Genomic DNA, 13,718 nt, shown 5'->3' on the forward strand with positions numbered 1-13,718 from the left:
CTCAGACCAGATCCTAATCATTTCTCTGAACACCTTAAAAAGCAATTATTTGTTGATTAACACTCACAGAGGATAGGTATGACTAACATGCTACAAGGCTTTACTTTTAGAAAGCTTCATCTGGCCAGCTGATCATCAAACAGATGTGGGAAATGTAAGCATCCAGTATTTCTTAATATTAATTGATCCCCTGTCTTGCTGGATTGCTGTTTTTTGACTCTTCACCAGGGCTTTATACCTCCTGTCAGTATATTTTTCAAATCCATCAGAAACCTAGTACTGTCTTAACAGCAATGATGCTTTATTTATCCTTTTTTTTTTTTTTCCTTTTCCTTTTGAATTTATGTTGTTCAGAGCACCCCCATAAAAGCTCACTGGTAAAGATAAGCCAAGGTCATAATGCATTTGTTCATCATGAAACTGGACTCTGCTTCATGAAGCCTTCTCTGGTGGGTTACACAGATTTTTGGTAACACAGGTGACGGCTTTGTACTGGAACAGGTAGGAATCAAAAGCCAGTAGGAAGGGGCATACAGAGCACAAGTGTATTACTCATATTCCTACTATGCTGTGAGAGCACAAAAGCAGTTTAGAAGTGACTAAAGTGCTGAGACAGAAAATTTGAATACAAGAATTGGCAAAGCTACAGGACACTTTAGCTGCAGAATATTGTTTTGTCTCATGTCAGAGTCTTTCTAATAGTCTTTGGACAAAATTCATAGCTTGTGTAACTTCAGTGATGGTAGTATCTTCCTTTAGGGATGTAAACTGCTCCTGTAAATTTCTCTTCCTGGAAAATTGCCAACAAGAGTGATTAAGTAATTCTGCTGAAAGATTGCTTCTTCCACTCAGCCAAATTCATCCCTCTTTTAAGTTCACAAATGTAACTCCTTGACTTAGCAATCTTTCTTCTGATGCAACTTTGTGTATGTGTAAGTTCACAAGTAGTGCTCACCCACGTGAACCTTTTGAGAGGATGATCAGCTGGTAGGAGAAAGTGGAAGAAATGATTCTTCTCCATCTTGTCAGGTACCTTGTATTGACTCATCTCTGTGTATCACGCATGATGCAAATACTATCGCAACAGAGCACCAGCTCAACATGAGCTGGCAACGTGCACTTGGAGCCCAGAAAGCCAACTGTATCCTGGGCTGCATCAACAAAAGCACGGCCAGCAGGTCAAGGGAGGTGATTCTCCCTCTCTACTCTGCTCTCAGGAAATCCCAGCTGGAGTAATGCGTTCAGCTCTGGGGCCCCTGGCACAAGAAGTACGTGGACGTATAAGAACGAGTCCAGAGGAGGGCTGCAAAGATGACCAAAGGGCTGGAACACTTCTGCTCTGAAGAAATGCTGAGAGAGCTGGGGGCTGTTCAGCCTGGAGTAGAAAGACTTTATACTGGCCTTTCAGTATTTAAAGGAGGGAGGGGGGCCTACAGGAAAGCAGGAGAGGGTCTATTTATCAGAGAGTGCAGTGATAGGAGAAGGAGTAATAGCTTTATCCTAAAAGAAGGTAGGTTTAGATTAGATATAAGGAAGAAATTCTTTTACTGTGAGGGTGTTGCGGCACTGGAACAGGTTGCCCAGAGAAGCTGTGGATGCCCCATCCCTGGAAGTGTTTAAGGCAAGGTTAGATGGGACTTTGAGCAACCTGATTTAGAGGTAGGAGTCCTTGCCCACAGCCGGGGGGTTGGAACTAGGTGATCTTTAAGATTCCATTCTATGATTCTATGACCAATAAAATAACAGCTATGTCTCCACCAACTAGCACAAAAGAAATAGAAACGTTCTTATAGTTGTTGTGTTGTTTTGTTTTGTTTTGTTTTGTTTTGTTTTTTGATGTGTTTAACAAATTGGAGACATTTGAGAATATATATTACAAATTACAGTCTGATTGTAAGCCCTGGATCCCGTGACACAGAAGAACAATTTCAAATTGCTCAGGGCCCTGAGCAATGAGAAGCCTTTGAACAAAGTACAGTAGCCCTTGGGCCAGGCTGGATGGGATAAGGTGAAAAAAAAGTGCTTTATACCACAGCAGGGGAGCAAGGCCCCAACAAGAGCCTGTGGCAGCAAGCACCCCTTTGGAATTTTGCAGTCAGGGATACAGATAATCTGTGGCCTGCTGCACTCCAAATGAAAAAGAGATACTAGCAGCGTATGAAGGGGTTTGAACTGCTTCTGAAGTAGTTGGTAGTGATGCACAGCTCCTTTTGGAACCTCGATTAACTGTGCTGAATGTTCAAAGGAAGGATCCCCTCTACACATCATGCAACTGATGCTACATGAAGTAAGTGGGTCACACTGGTAACACAACAGGGTTGGATAGGAAACCCCAACCAGACAAAAATGTGGGAGCTGATCATGGACTGGCAGGGATTTCAGAACATCACCAGAGGAGGAGGTGACGTCTGATGAAGAGATCCCACTGTGTAATAGACTACCAGAAAATGAGAAGCAATATCTCCTCTTCACTGATGGGTCCTGTAGTATTGTAGGAAAGCATCAGAGATGGAAAGCTGCTGTATGGAGCCCTAAACAAGAACTCACAGAAACTGCTGAAGGAGAAGGTGAATTAAGCCAGTTTGCAGAAGTGAAGGCCAGCCAGTTGGCTTTAGATACTGCTGAATGGGAAAAGTGGCGAGTGCTTTAACACTATGCTGACTCAGGGATGGTGGCAAGTGCCCTGTGGGGGTGGTTACAACTATGAAAGCAGCGCGGTTGGCAGCACAGAGGCAAACCTATCTGGGCTGCCGTACTGGGGCAAGAGATTGCTGCCTGTGTAGAGAACGTGGCTGTAAAGGTACATCACATAGATGCTCATTTTGAAGAATATCAAAACAATCAGCAGGTGGATCAGGATGCTAGACTTGAAGTGGCTTAGGTGGATCTAGACTAGCAATGTAATGGTGAATTATTTATATCTTGTTGGGCCCATGGCACCTCAGACCATCAAGGAAGAGAATTAACATATAGATGGGCTCATGACTGAGATATGGACTTGACTGTAGACATCGCTGTATGGGTTATCCATGAGTGCAAAACATGCACCACAATCAAGCAAGCCAAATTGTTAAAGCCACTCTGGTATGGAGTATGTTGAATGACATACAAATATGTCATACATATTTATACATAGATATGTGTACCTGAAGACTTTATTATTTCTGATAAAAATAACAGCTTTCATCACATTTTTTGCTTTGAAACTGTCCACTACATTTAAGGTTTTTTCCAAGATACTTGCTGTCAGAGGACACTAGTTACTCTTGGCAGAAATTGTTTGCAGTAACTATAGCAAACTTATGACAGAGAGGTTTCCTGAGCCTCACTCACAAAATTATTCTTGTGGATACCAACTTTGCCTTAGAGTTTCAGAATTCCAGTGTTACAGTGTGGTGGTTTTACTCAGGTCAGCATCCTAGCTCCACCACAACTTCTCTCTCACTCCCATTCCTTAAAAGGAAAGTGGGAGAAAATATGATGAAAAGGGTCAAGGGTTGAGACAAGGACAGGGAGATCACTCAATATTTATTGTCATGGGCAAGACAGACTCAGCATAGGGAGATTTTATTACCTAATAGGACAAACTAGAGAAGTGAGAAACAAAGAAAACAAACTAAAAACACATTCCCCCATCCACTCTCTTCCACCTCTTCCCCCCGAGCAGTGCAGGGGAACAGGGAATGGGAGCCGTTCCTCCATGGTCACTCTCGTCCCCTGCTCCAGTGTGGGGTCCTAACCATTGGATAGAGTTATTATTGAAATGATCCTTGTAGGCTTCCCACAGGCAGCAGCTCTTCCAGGCAGATGGGAGAATAGACCAATCCTCAGCTCGCTACAGCCTCCTCTAAGGTACCTGCAGAGAGCGATAAGGTCGCCACTGAGCCTCCTCTTCTCCAGGCTGAACAATCCCAGCTCCCTCAGCTGCCCCTCAGCCCCTCATAAGACTTGTTCTCCAGACCCCTCACCAGCTTCATTGCCCTTCTCTGGACTCGCTCGAGCACCTCGATGTCCTTCTTGTAGTGAGGGGCCCAAAACTGAATACAGTACTCGAGGTGCAGCCTCACCAGAGCCGAGTACAGGGGGACAATCACTTCCCTAGACCTGCTGGCCACACTGCTTCTTATACAAGCCAGGATGCTGTTGGTCTTCTTGGCCACCTGAGCACACTGCTGGCTCATATTCAGCCAACTATCAACCAATACTCCCAAGTCCTTCTCCACCAGGCAGCTTTCCAACCACTCATCTCCCAGCCTGTAGCACTGCTTGGGGTTGTTGTGCCCCAGGTGCAGGACCCAGCACTTGGCCTTCTTGAACTTCATGCAGTTGACCTCAGCCCATGGGTCCAGCCTATCCAGATCCTCCTGCAGAGCCCTCCTACCCTCGAGCAGATCAACACATACCCCTAACTTGGTGTCTGCAAACTTACTGAGGGTGCACTCAATCCCCTCATCCAGATCATCGATAAAGATATTAAACAGGACTGGCCCCAGTACTGAGCCCTGGGGGACGCCCCTAGTGATTCAGGTACTTATCTGAAGTATGAATACGTGAGGATGCCCCCAAAGCATCTTCTTTAGGCTTTCCAGTCCCACCTCTCTCAACCTTTCATCAGAGGAGAGACACTCCAGTGCTGTAAGCATCTTTGTGGCCTTTGTTGGATTCTCCTGAGTATGTATGTCCTTGTCTCTCCTGCACTGGAGTGCCTGGAAGTGGACACAGTACTCCAGCTGTGGCCTCACCAGTGCTGAATAGAGGGGAAGGATTACCTCTCTTGACCTGCTGAAAATACTTTGCCTAATGCAGCCCAGCATACTAATGGCCTTCTTTACAGCAAGGGCACGTTGCTGGCTCATGTGCAACTTTGTGTCCACCAGGACCCCCCAGTTCCTTTTCTGCTTTCCAGCCAGGCATCCTCCAGCATGCAATTGTGCCTGGGGTTGTTCCTCCATACACAGGAGTTAGCACAGGACTTAGCACTTCTCCTAGTTGTGCTTCATTAAGTTCCTGTCAGCTGTACTGGGTTTGGTAAAACCACCACATCAGCCCATTTCTCCAGCCTCAAGGTCCCTCTGCATGGCAGGGTGACCCTCTGGTGTATCCAGCAGTCTCCCATTTTGTGTCATCAGCAAACTTTCTGAGGGTTCACTCTGCCCTGTCATCCAGATGATTAATGAAGATGTTAAACAGGACTGGACCCGGTATTGACCCCTGGGGTACTCTAGTAGTTACTGGTTCTCAACTAGACTTCATGCCACTGACCACTACACTCTGGGCCCAGTTTTCAAAGTAAATCACTGTCATCCCATCCAGCCCATACATCAGCAGTAGATATGCTTAGTGCTCAGTAGCTACCCCTACCTTGCCATTAGATATTTTTTTTGCAATTGCCTGTGGTGTGTCTAGAAGCCTTCTCACCTAAGAGAAGAAGACAATGGACAGTTCACTGGATGTTAAGTTTATGGGTTTTTTTTTTTCACTTACAAAATGATGCAGGACAAGATTTGGGAGAAAAAATTAAGACCTCATAGAGTTCATATTAAATTAAAATTATATTAATTTTCATATGAAATTAAATTAAATTAAAATTTTGTTCAACGTCTTCATTGACAACCTTGATAAGGGAAGTGTTCACCCTCAGCAAGTACACCGATGATACAAAGCTGAGAGGAGTGGTCAACACACCAGAAGGCTATGCTGCCATTCAGTGAGACCTGGACAGGCTGGAAAGGTGGTCAGGAGGAAACCAGATGAGGTTTAACAAAAGCAAGTGTAGAGTCCTGCACCTGGGAAGGAACAACCGCACGTATCAGTACAGGCTGGGGAATGACCTGCTGGAGAGGAGCTCTGTGGAGAAGGACCTGGGTCCTGGTGGATGACAGGTTGGCCATGAGCCATCAGTATGCCCTTCTTGCCAAGAAGGCCAATGGGATCCTGCTGTGCATTAAAAGGAGCGTGGCCAGCAGGTCAAGGGAAGTGATCCTCCCCCTCTACTCTGCCCTGGTCAGGCCTCACCTGGAGTACTGTGTCCAGTTATGGGCTCCCCGGTACAAAAAAGACAGGAAAGAGTCCAGTGGAGGGCCACAAAGATGATATAGGGCCTGGAGCATCTCCCCTGTGAGGAAAGACTGAGAGACCTGGGTCTGTTCAGCCTTGAGAAAAGAAGACTGAGGGGGGATCTTATCAATGTTTACAAGTACCTTAAGTGTGGGAGACAAAGGCATATGGCCAACCTCTTTTCAGTGGCCTGTGGGGACAGGACAAAGGGCAATGGCCATGAAATGGAGCACAGGAAGTTCCGCAACAGCATGCAAAAGAACTTCTTCACAGTGAGAGGGGAGAGCACTGGAACAGGCTGTCCAGGGAAGTTGTGGAGTCTCCTTCTGGATGTGAAGACCCATCTGGATGCTTACTTGTGCAACCTGTTCTAGGGAACCTGCTTTGGCAAGGGGGTTGGACCCAATGATCTCTTGAGGTCCCTTCTAACCCCTACAGTTTTGTGATTCTGTGAAAATGCAGTTCTGAACATCTACAGTTTAAATCCTTGTGATCTAATGGAACAACATAGAAAGGACTGCAGGGCAAGTTAACTACAAAGATTTAATAATGGGTGCACCACTGGAGAAAAATGTTAGATTGTAAACTCAAGTATATAATTAAAACTATCAGGACTGAATTTAGAAGAGTTGAATATCACAATCAATACCTTGACAGAACTGGACAGGACAAAATACAAATACCAGTTGGGAACTATTATATTCTGGGTGAGAGGTGAACTGGATGAGGCAATAGAGTCAAAAAAGTCAGAAATAGAAAATAAAGCACTTCTGGATCATTTGGGACAAAAGGCTTTACAGGTACATAAACTACTTGTATTCCTTTTTCCCAGAGTGACCAAAGAAACCATCAAAAGGTGACGCATTTAAATCTTCAAATGATCTGGGGAAAAATGTAATTTTTTTTATACTGAAGTAAACTGAACTAGGCTAATTGATGCTATACATAGAGAGTACAAGGGAATGTTTTGCAGTGTCACAGGATAGAATATAGGGCAAAGTCTATAAAAGTATTTAGGAGAAGCACATCTTGTCCCCACTGGGAAATTACTGAATTTGAAAATCAGAAGAAGGTAGAAGATAAGCTGAAATAGTTTAAGTTGACTTTCTCAGTACCTGAAGTTGTTGACCCATAATTTGCAGGTCACTTAGCACACATGATGCTGTAATGTCTTCTTCCGTCTTTCTCAGTTTTCAGCATTTTGCTTCACGTTAAGGATGAAAGATGGAGATATACTCATAGCCAGACCATGGTCTGTATCTCTTTCCACTTAAACTATTTCTGAAACATTCTGTATTCTGTCGTAGAGGCTACAGACACAAAATCTGAGTCAAGGGATTATAAGAATTCTGGCTCTATTGAAATTTTGCTACTGAAGGTGAAATACCAAGGAAAAACAAAGCACAGTGGGCCAGAATATGTTGACACCACATGACTCCCCAGAAGAGTAAATTAAATTAAGAGATAACTGTTGTGGTTTAACAACTGATGGGTAGCTAAATTCCAACACACTGCTCTCTCATTCCCCCTCCTCAGAAGGATATGGGGACAAAAAATAATGCACAAAAGAAAAACCTGCAGGTTGACAAAAGGAGCAGTTTAATGAAAGGGAAGAAAAAGAAAGGCCACGCAGAAGCAAAAGGAAAAAAAATATTCTCTACTTCCCATCAACAAGTTATGTTCAGCCATGCATTGGGAATCAGGGCCTCAATAGTGGTAGCTTGGGAAGTCAAAAACTTTCATAAAAAGTGTCTCGATTTCCCCCTCAATTTTTATTGCTGAGCATAATGTCATACAGTATGGAATATCCCTTTAGTCAGTTTAGGTCAGCTGTCCTTACTATGTCACCTCATCACTTCTTGCCCACCCTGAGCCTACTGGAATTAGAGAGACAGCCTTGACATTGTGCCACCATTGTTAAGCAATAGCCAAAACACTGGTACAATATCAGTTCTGTTCTAGCTACAAGTGAAAAGCACAGCGCTATGTGGGCTGCTGTGAGGAAAGTTAATTCCATCCAATGCTGACCCAGTACAATAACATATCCCACACAGCTTCTTACACTGCATACTGAATGTGCTAACAGATTTTCAGATAGTGTAAGGGACTTTCAGGTATTGTGAGTTTTCTCAGGCCTACCTCATCAATACAGCCAGATACATCACCTGACAATTAAGAATCTATTATGGATCATGTCTTTCATACTGGCAACACAGTGTTCAAAATCCTTTGATTGTCAACCTTTATTTGCAGAACTATCAAATTATTACAACTTGCCTCGTACAAAGCTGTGGCAGTTTGACAGAGAAATTTGCTACTAAAGCAGAAAACCTAGCTCTTAACTGCCATGTGTCCATGTTAATGCTAGTCATTGCATGTTTGGAGTCACCCACTTAAGCCAACACCTGTGTTTTCCAGTTATTTTGCACTGATGACAGTATCTGCAGAGGGACATCAAGGAAAAAGTCAATAAGGAAAATTCCTAAGACAGAGCAAGTAAGTTAAAGAGACAGGAATAGTTAGCAGCTATTTTCCCAGATTTCACTTATGATAACCCAGGTGTCTTTGGTGTTACTACCCCTTAGCTCTTTACAATATTACTATAGTAATATTACATAGTAATATTACTAATATTACTATGCTAGGCATAGAAAGAAAGGTTCTCTTTTAATGATGTCTCTTAACAATACTCTGTATTCTCCTAGGTTTGCCCTGTCCCATCCCAGCCTCCACAGCCTACTGTTGTTCCGAAGCCAGTTCAATCTGTCATACATGTCCCATTGCAACCAAGCTGCCCGGGCCGGGGCAAGATGGCAAAGCTCCTCAATCCAGAAGAGATGACATCCAGGGATTATTATTTTGATTCCTATGCTCACTTTGGAATTCATGAGGTAATATTTATTTTTATCCCAGTAATTATTGCAGAATAAAAAATAAATAAAAGTTTTCTGTGATGTATGAGTTATTTATCCACCTCACACTTCCTAATGATTATATTCTGCCTTTCCTCAGAACACTGGATTATCTGATCAAGTATCAAGGATATCATCCACTTCTCCAGAGATCTGTGTTCAAAACCTCTGTCCCACTTAAATCCTTACATATATGAATTCACCACAGCACTTATATTAGCTATCTGTACACTGGTGATCTTCATCTGCATACAGTTTAGTGCATTGGTGAGGACTGCAAACTAACCCAATCACACATGGAAACTACCTCATTGTTCAGTTAGTCTTTTGTTCTCTTGCATATTTGAGCACATGCTAGCAAAAAAGTTACTCAACTGACGAAGCCAAGTAGTGTTTTGACTCTTGGCTTGTTACTTGAATGCACAAGCTGCGCTAATGAGAACATATAGCTCAATATCATCCAGGAAATCCATTCCTGGAAAGAATTCCCTATACACAGGGGACCATATTTACTAGAAAAAGTTGTCTGTGGACCCACTCCAAAGATGCTAATAACATCTCACATTTGCATGACCCAAGAGTATGGGATCTTAAAGACATGGCAGCAAAAAGGCTAACAATGTGAAATCAGTGGCACTGTTCACAAACCATATAATGAACTATTTCCACTAGTCTAGTAAAAGTACGGAAGGGAGGAGAAATTTGAGTGGTTTTCATTGATATAGTTTGATTGATATATACACAGTTGAGAGCAAGTTGTCAATTGAATGAAATTCATGTACTGCTGCAATCAATGAAGTAAATCAGATCCTAACAATGACACCTTAAAACAGTGAAATAGTGGTCTAGGTTATACATAAATATCTTCTTGAAATTTGTCCTGTGAATGAGTGAACAAAAGAACAGAAGGAGATTGCCAAATACAGCACATGCTTTCCAAGCTCAACTGTGGACTAACTACATCTCTTTCTGCAAGGCTGAGAAGATTGCCTTTTTAAAATGCTTTAAGGAATTATTTCTTTTGTGTTCAAAGAGGAACCTCAGAAAGTCTATAGGTTGAGGCTCTAGATTGTTCATGGTGTAGGAGAAAGAAGGGAAGTTTGCATTTCTGCATGGTTTCTGTCTACGCGCAGAGCAGTGCTGTGGTCAGATTAAGTTCTGATTGCCATTTGTCTATTTGTAACAGTGAAGCAATATTTAGAGAAATAAAATTGTATGAAGGGCATCATGCTTATTCTTAACAATTCACTTCTAAGTAGCTTGCCTTTTACAGTTGCTTTGATGTGTACATCCCAAAGTACTTGAAAAACTCTTCAGGTTGTTAATAATGCTTCAGTTAAAAGAAGGAAATAAATTCAGCAGCAATGTTGAATACATATAAGCACTTCAAATAATAAGACAATGTTTTGTTGTTTTGTGGTTTGTTTGTTTGTTTTTTTTCACCACAGGAAATGTTAAAGGATGAAGTACGTACATTAACCTATAGAAACTCAATGTATCACAATAAACATGTTTTTAAAGATAAAATTGTCCTTGATGTTGGAAGTGGCACAGGAATCCTCTCCATGTTTGCTGCAAAGGCAGGAGCCAAGAAAGTATATGGGGTAAGAAGACTTCCCAACATGTTTTGGGTTTGTTTGCTTATTTTGCCTGAGAAGAAAACAAGGAAAATGGATTTACATTGATTTACATTTCTTACTTGTCTTGGTTTGAAATTCTTCCCTCCAAACTTTTCTATGACTTGAGTTGCAGTGCCTTCAGTGGAGGTCTGAAGCTTTCTATGATCTGCAGTAGGGCACTCTTTCCAAATCAAAACATACTGCCTGCTTTTTGGTAGAAAAGGGGGTCTGGAGGAGAGGGGAGGGTCTTTAGTGTTCTGGTGCATATCCACATTTCCTCCCGTCTGTCTCCCAGACCCCTGGCCATATGGTCTTCCTCCCTCCTCTAATTCTAGAGTGAGTCAACTCAGTGGTAGAGAATTCACCCAGTAAAAGAAACATAAATACTTTTCCATGTGTTCGTTGATATTGTCGTTGTTTGCTTTGGATTTATTTACAGTTCAGTCTCTATCTCAGGCATTTATAAAGCTCAGTGGCACACGAGTGTCAGCTCATCCATGGACTGTTCAACACAGTCCACCTCACTACCCGATAATCCAGACCACATTTCCTCAGTTTAGCTGCGAAGATGCTGTGGGAGACTGTGTCAAAGGCTTTACTGAAATCAAGATATACCATATCTTTACCATATCTATACCATATCTGCCTTACCATCATCTATCCACCTGGTTATGTCTTCATAAAAGGCTATCAGGTTGGCTAAGCATGACTTCCCATTGGTGAAGCCATGCTGACTGCCCCTAATGACCCTTTTATCCTTGATACGCCTAGAGACAGCACCAAGGATAAGTTGTTCCATCACCTTTCCAGGGACAGAGGTGAGACGGACAGGTCTGTAGTTACCTGGGCCTTCCTTCTTGCCCTTTTTGAAGACCAGAGTGATATTTGCTTTCCTCCATTCTTCAGGCAACTCTCTGTTTCCCCACAACTTAACAAAGATGATGGAGAGTGGCCTAGCAATGACTTCCGCCAGCTCCCTCTGCACCCATGGGTACATCTCATCAGGATCCATGGATTTATGGATGTCCAGATTGCTTAATTGGTCCTTAACCCAGTCCTCATCAACTGAGGCAAACTCCTCCTTTATCCTGACTTTCTCTGGGGCCTCAGGGGTACAGGGCTCCTCAGGAAAGCCTCCAGCAGTATAGACAGAGACAAAGAAGGCATTCAATAACTCTGCCTTCTCTGTATCTTCTGTCACCAGGGCACTCATCTCATTCGTCAGTGGGCCTACATTGCTTCTAATGTCAGTTTTATTTGCAGCGTATTTGAAGAAGCCCTTTATGTTGTCCTTGAGCCCTCTTGCAACGTTTAATTCTAAGGAGTCTTTTGCTTTCCTAGTTGCCTCCCTACATCCTCTGATAACAGTCTTATATTCCTCCCAAGTGGCCAGCCCATCCTTTCATGACCTGTAGACTCCCCTCGTCCACTTGAGTTTGCCCAGCAGTTCCCTGTTTAACCATGCAGGTCTCCTGGCTCTCTTTTCTGACTTCTTACCTGTTGGGATGCCCTGTTCTTGATCTCTGAAGAAGCAGTCCTTGAATGCTAGCCAGCTATCTTGGGCTCCTTTTCCTTCAAGTACCTTGTCCCATGGGATTTCCCCTAGCAAATGCTTGAAAAGGCCAAAGTCAGACCATAACCAGGGCCTGTGATTGCGAGGCTGCTATCAGTGGCCTGTAGAAGACCTCGTCGACTTCCTCATCTTGGTCTGGTAGCCTGTAATAGACACCTACAACATCGTCACCCATGCCACCCTGCCCAGGGAAGTGGTTAAGTCACCATCCCTGAAGGTGTTCAATAAACGTGTAGATTTAGAACTTCATAGCATGATTTAGTGGTGTGTGACCTTTAGTAGGAAGTTAAAGGTTGGGCTAGGTTCTTTTCCAATGTGAATGATTCTATGATTCTGTGATAAAAGCAGAACCTACAATGATGTTCATCTAACGGGGGAGCTGTTGTAGGACATGTAGCGATATGATTGGTAGGTCTGTTCATGCTTGGGAATAGGAATCAATGGATGAGAAAATAAGTTCAATTATCCCTTGAAACTCTGGCTCATCTTCTGCATTTAGTCATACAAAATTCAGACCAATCACTGCAGTAGAACTGTCCAAATTCTATGTTACTTTCAGACATACAACACCATATTGGTAACAAGGAGTTAAACTGATACATGAAACCAAGTTACACAGTGGACGTTAACTGATTTAGATAAAAAGGTGGTGGTGAGGACACAACCCAGGGGAAAAAGAAATCTGGAGATGTGGTAACTGCATCAGAAGAAGATTCAGTAGAAAGAGATAGTCACAGCATTATACTGATGTCTGAAAAATAAACTGAAAGTAGGAGTGAATATACACACAATGAACTAGACAGAGTTGTAGAAACAGATGTTTTATTGGAACACACAGCATTCATAAAATCCAAATGCTCTGTAAAATTCGACAGACTTAAGCAGATCATTGAGTTGAAAGAGAACTGGGGGAAAAGCTGAAAAAGCTGAGCTATTTTCCTATTTTTTCACCTACAGAATTAAGTATTTTCTAGTTCTGAGTTCAAAAAAAAAAAAAAAAAAAGGTACTACAGTATAGAGCCCAAGTCAAAATACAGATTAATATCTTTGACCATTCTGAAGTAAGTTTATTTTCTGAAATGTATCTGCCTTCCTGGAGCCTTTGAGCCTTGTTTTTTAACCATTTTTGGGGTGGGGCAGGGGGATGATTTTGCTTCTTTGGGAATTATACTAATTTTCTGAATCTTGCAACCACTGATGAAATAGAATTTTTTATTCCTTTGCAAACTTTTCTCTTGGAAGTTTGGAAAGCCAACCCCAAATCCATTCATGCCCATGTGTTATTTAAGAAGCTGGCGGTGCCAGCTGCTGGACCAAGTGCAGGGGTCTCAGTACCAGTTCCTGTTGAGACCTGTGTGTGGGTGAGTGGAAGTTAGTGCCAGCTACTGGAGTCTGACCAGGGGTGTAGGTGCCCTCAGCCTGTGGTGTCTGCTACTGGAACAAGCAGGGTCCTAGCATCAGCTACAGAAGCAAGTAGGGTTCTTTTACTCCCAACCCTTGGAGCAGGAGCATTGACTGTTCCCAACACCAACTACTGGAACATGAGCAAAGCGAGTG

At 42.8% G+C, this 13,718-nt stretch overlaps 1 protein-coding gene across 1 annotated transcript in view; it reads left to right on the forward strand.

Annotated features, from left to right (window-relative positions):
• The window catches only part of PRMT8 (protein arginine methyltransferase 8), a gene marked incomplete at its 3' end in the record, with an annotated part of 62,991 nt that overhangs the window by 26,646 nt on the left and 22,627 nt on the right, over window positions 1-13,718 (forward strand). Inside the window, exons 2-3 of the mRNA XM_084306645.1 lie at window positions 8,763-8,948; window positions 10,418-10,573. Coding sequence (XP_084162771.1) covers window positions 8,763-8,948; window positions 10,418-10,573 — 342 coding nt within the window. The remainder of the gene's footprint in view (window positions 1-8,762; window positions 8,949-10,417; window positions 10,574-13,718) is intronic.

The sequence above is a fragment of the Netta rufina genome (assembly GCF_964035555.1).
Source record: "Netta rufina genome assembly, chromosome: 1".
Lineage (NCBI taxonomy): Eukaryota > Metazoa > Chordata > Aves > Anseriformes > Anatidae > Netta > Netta rufina.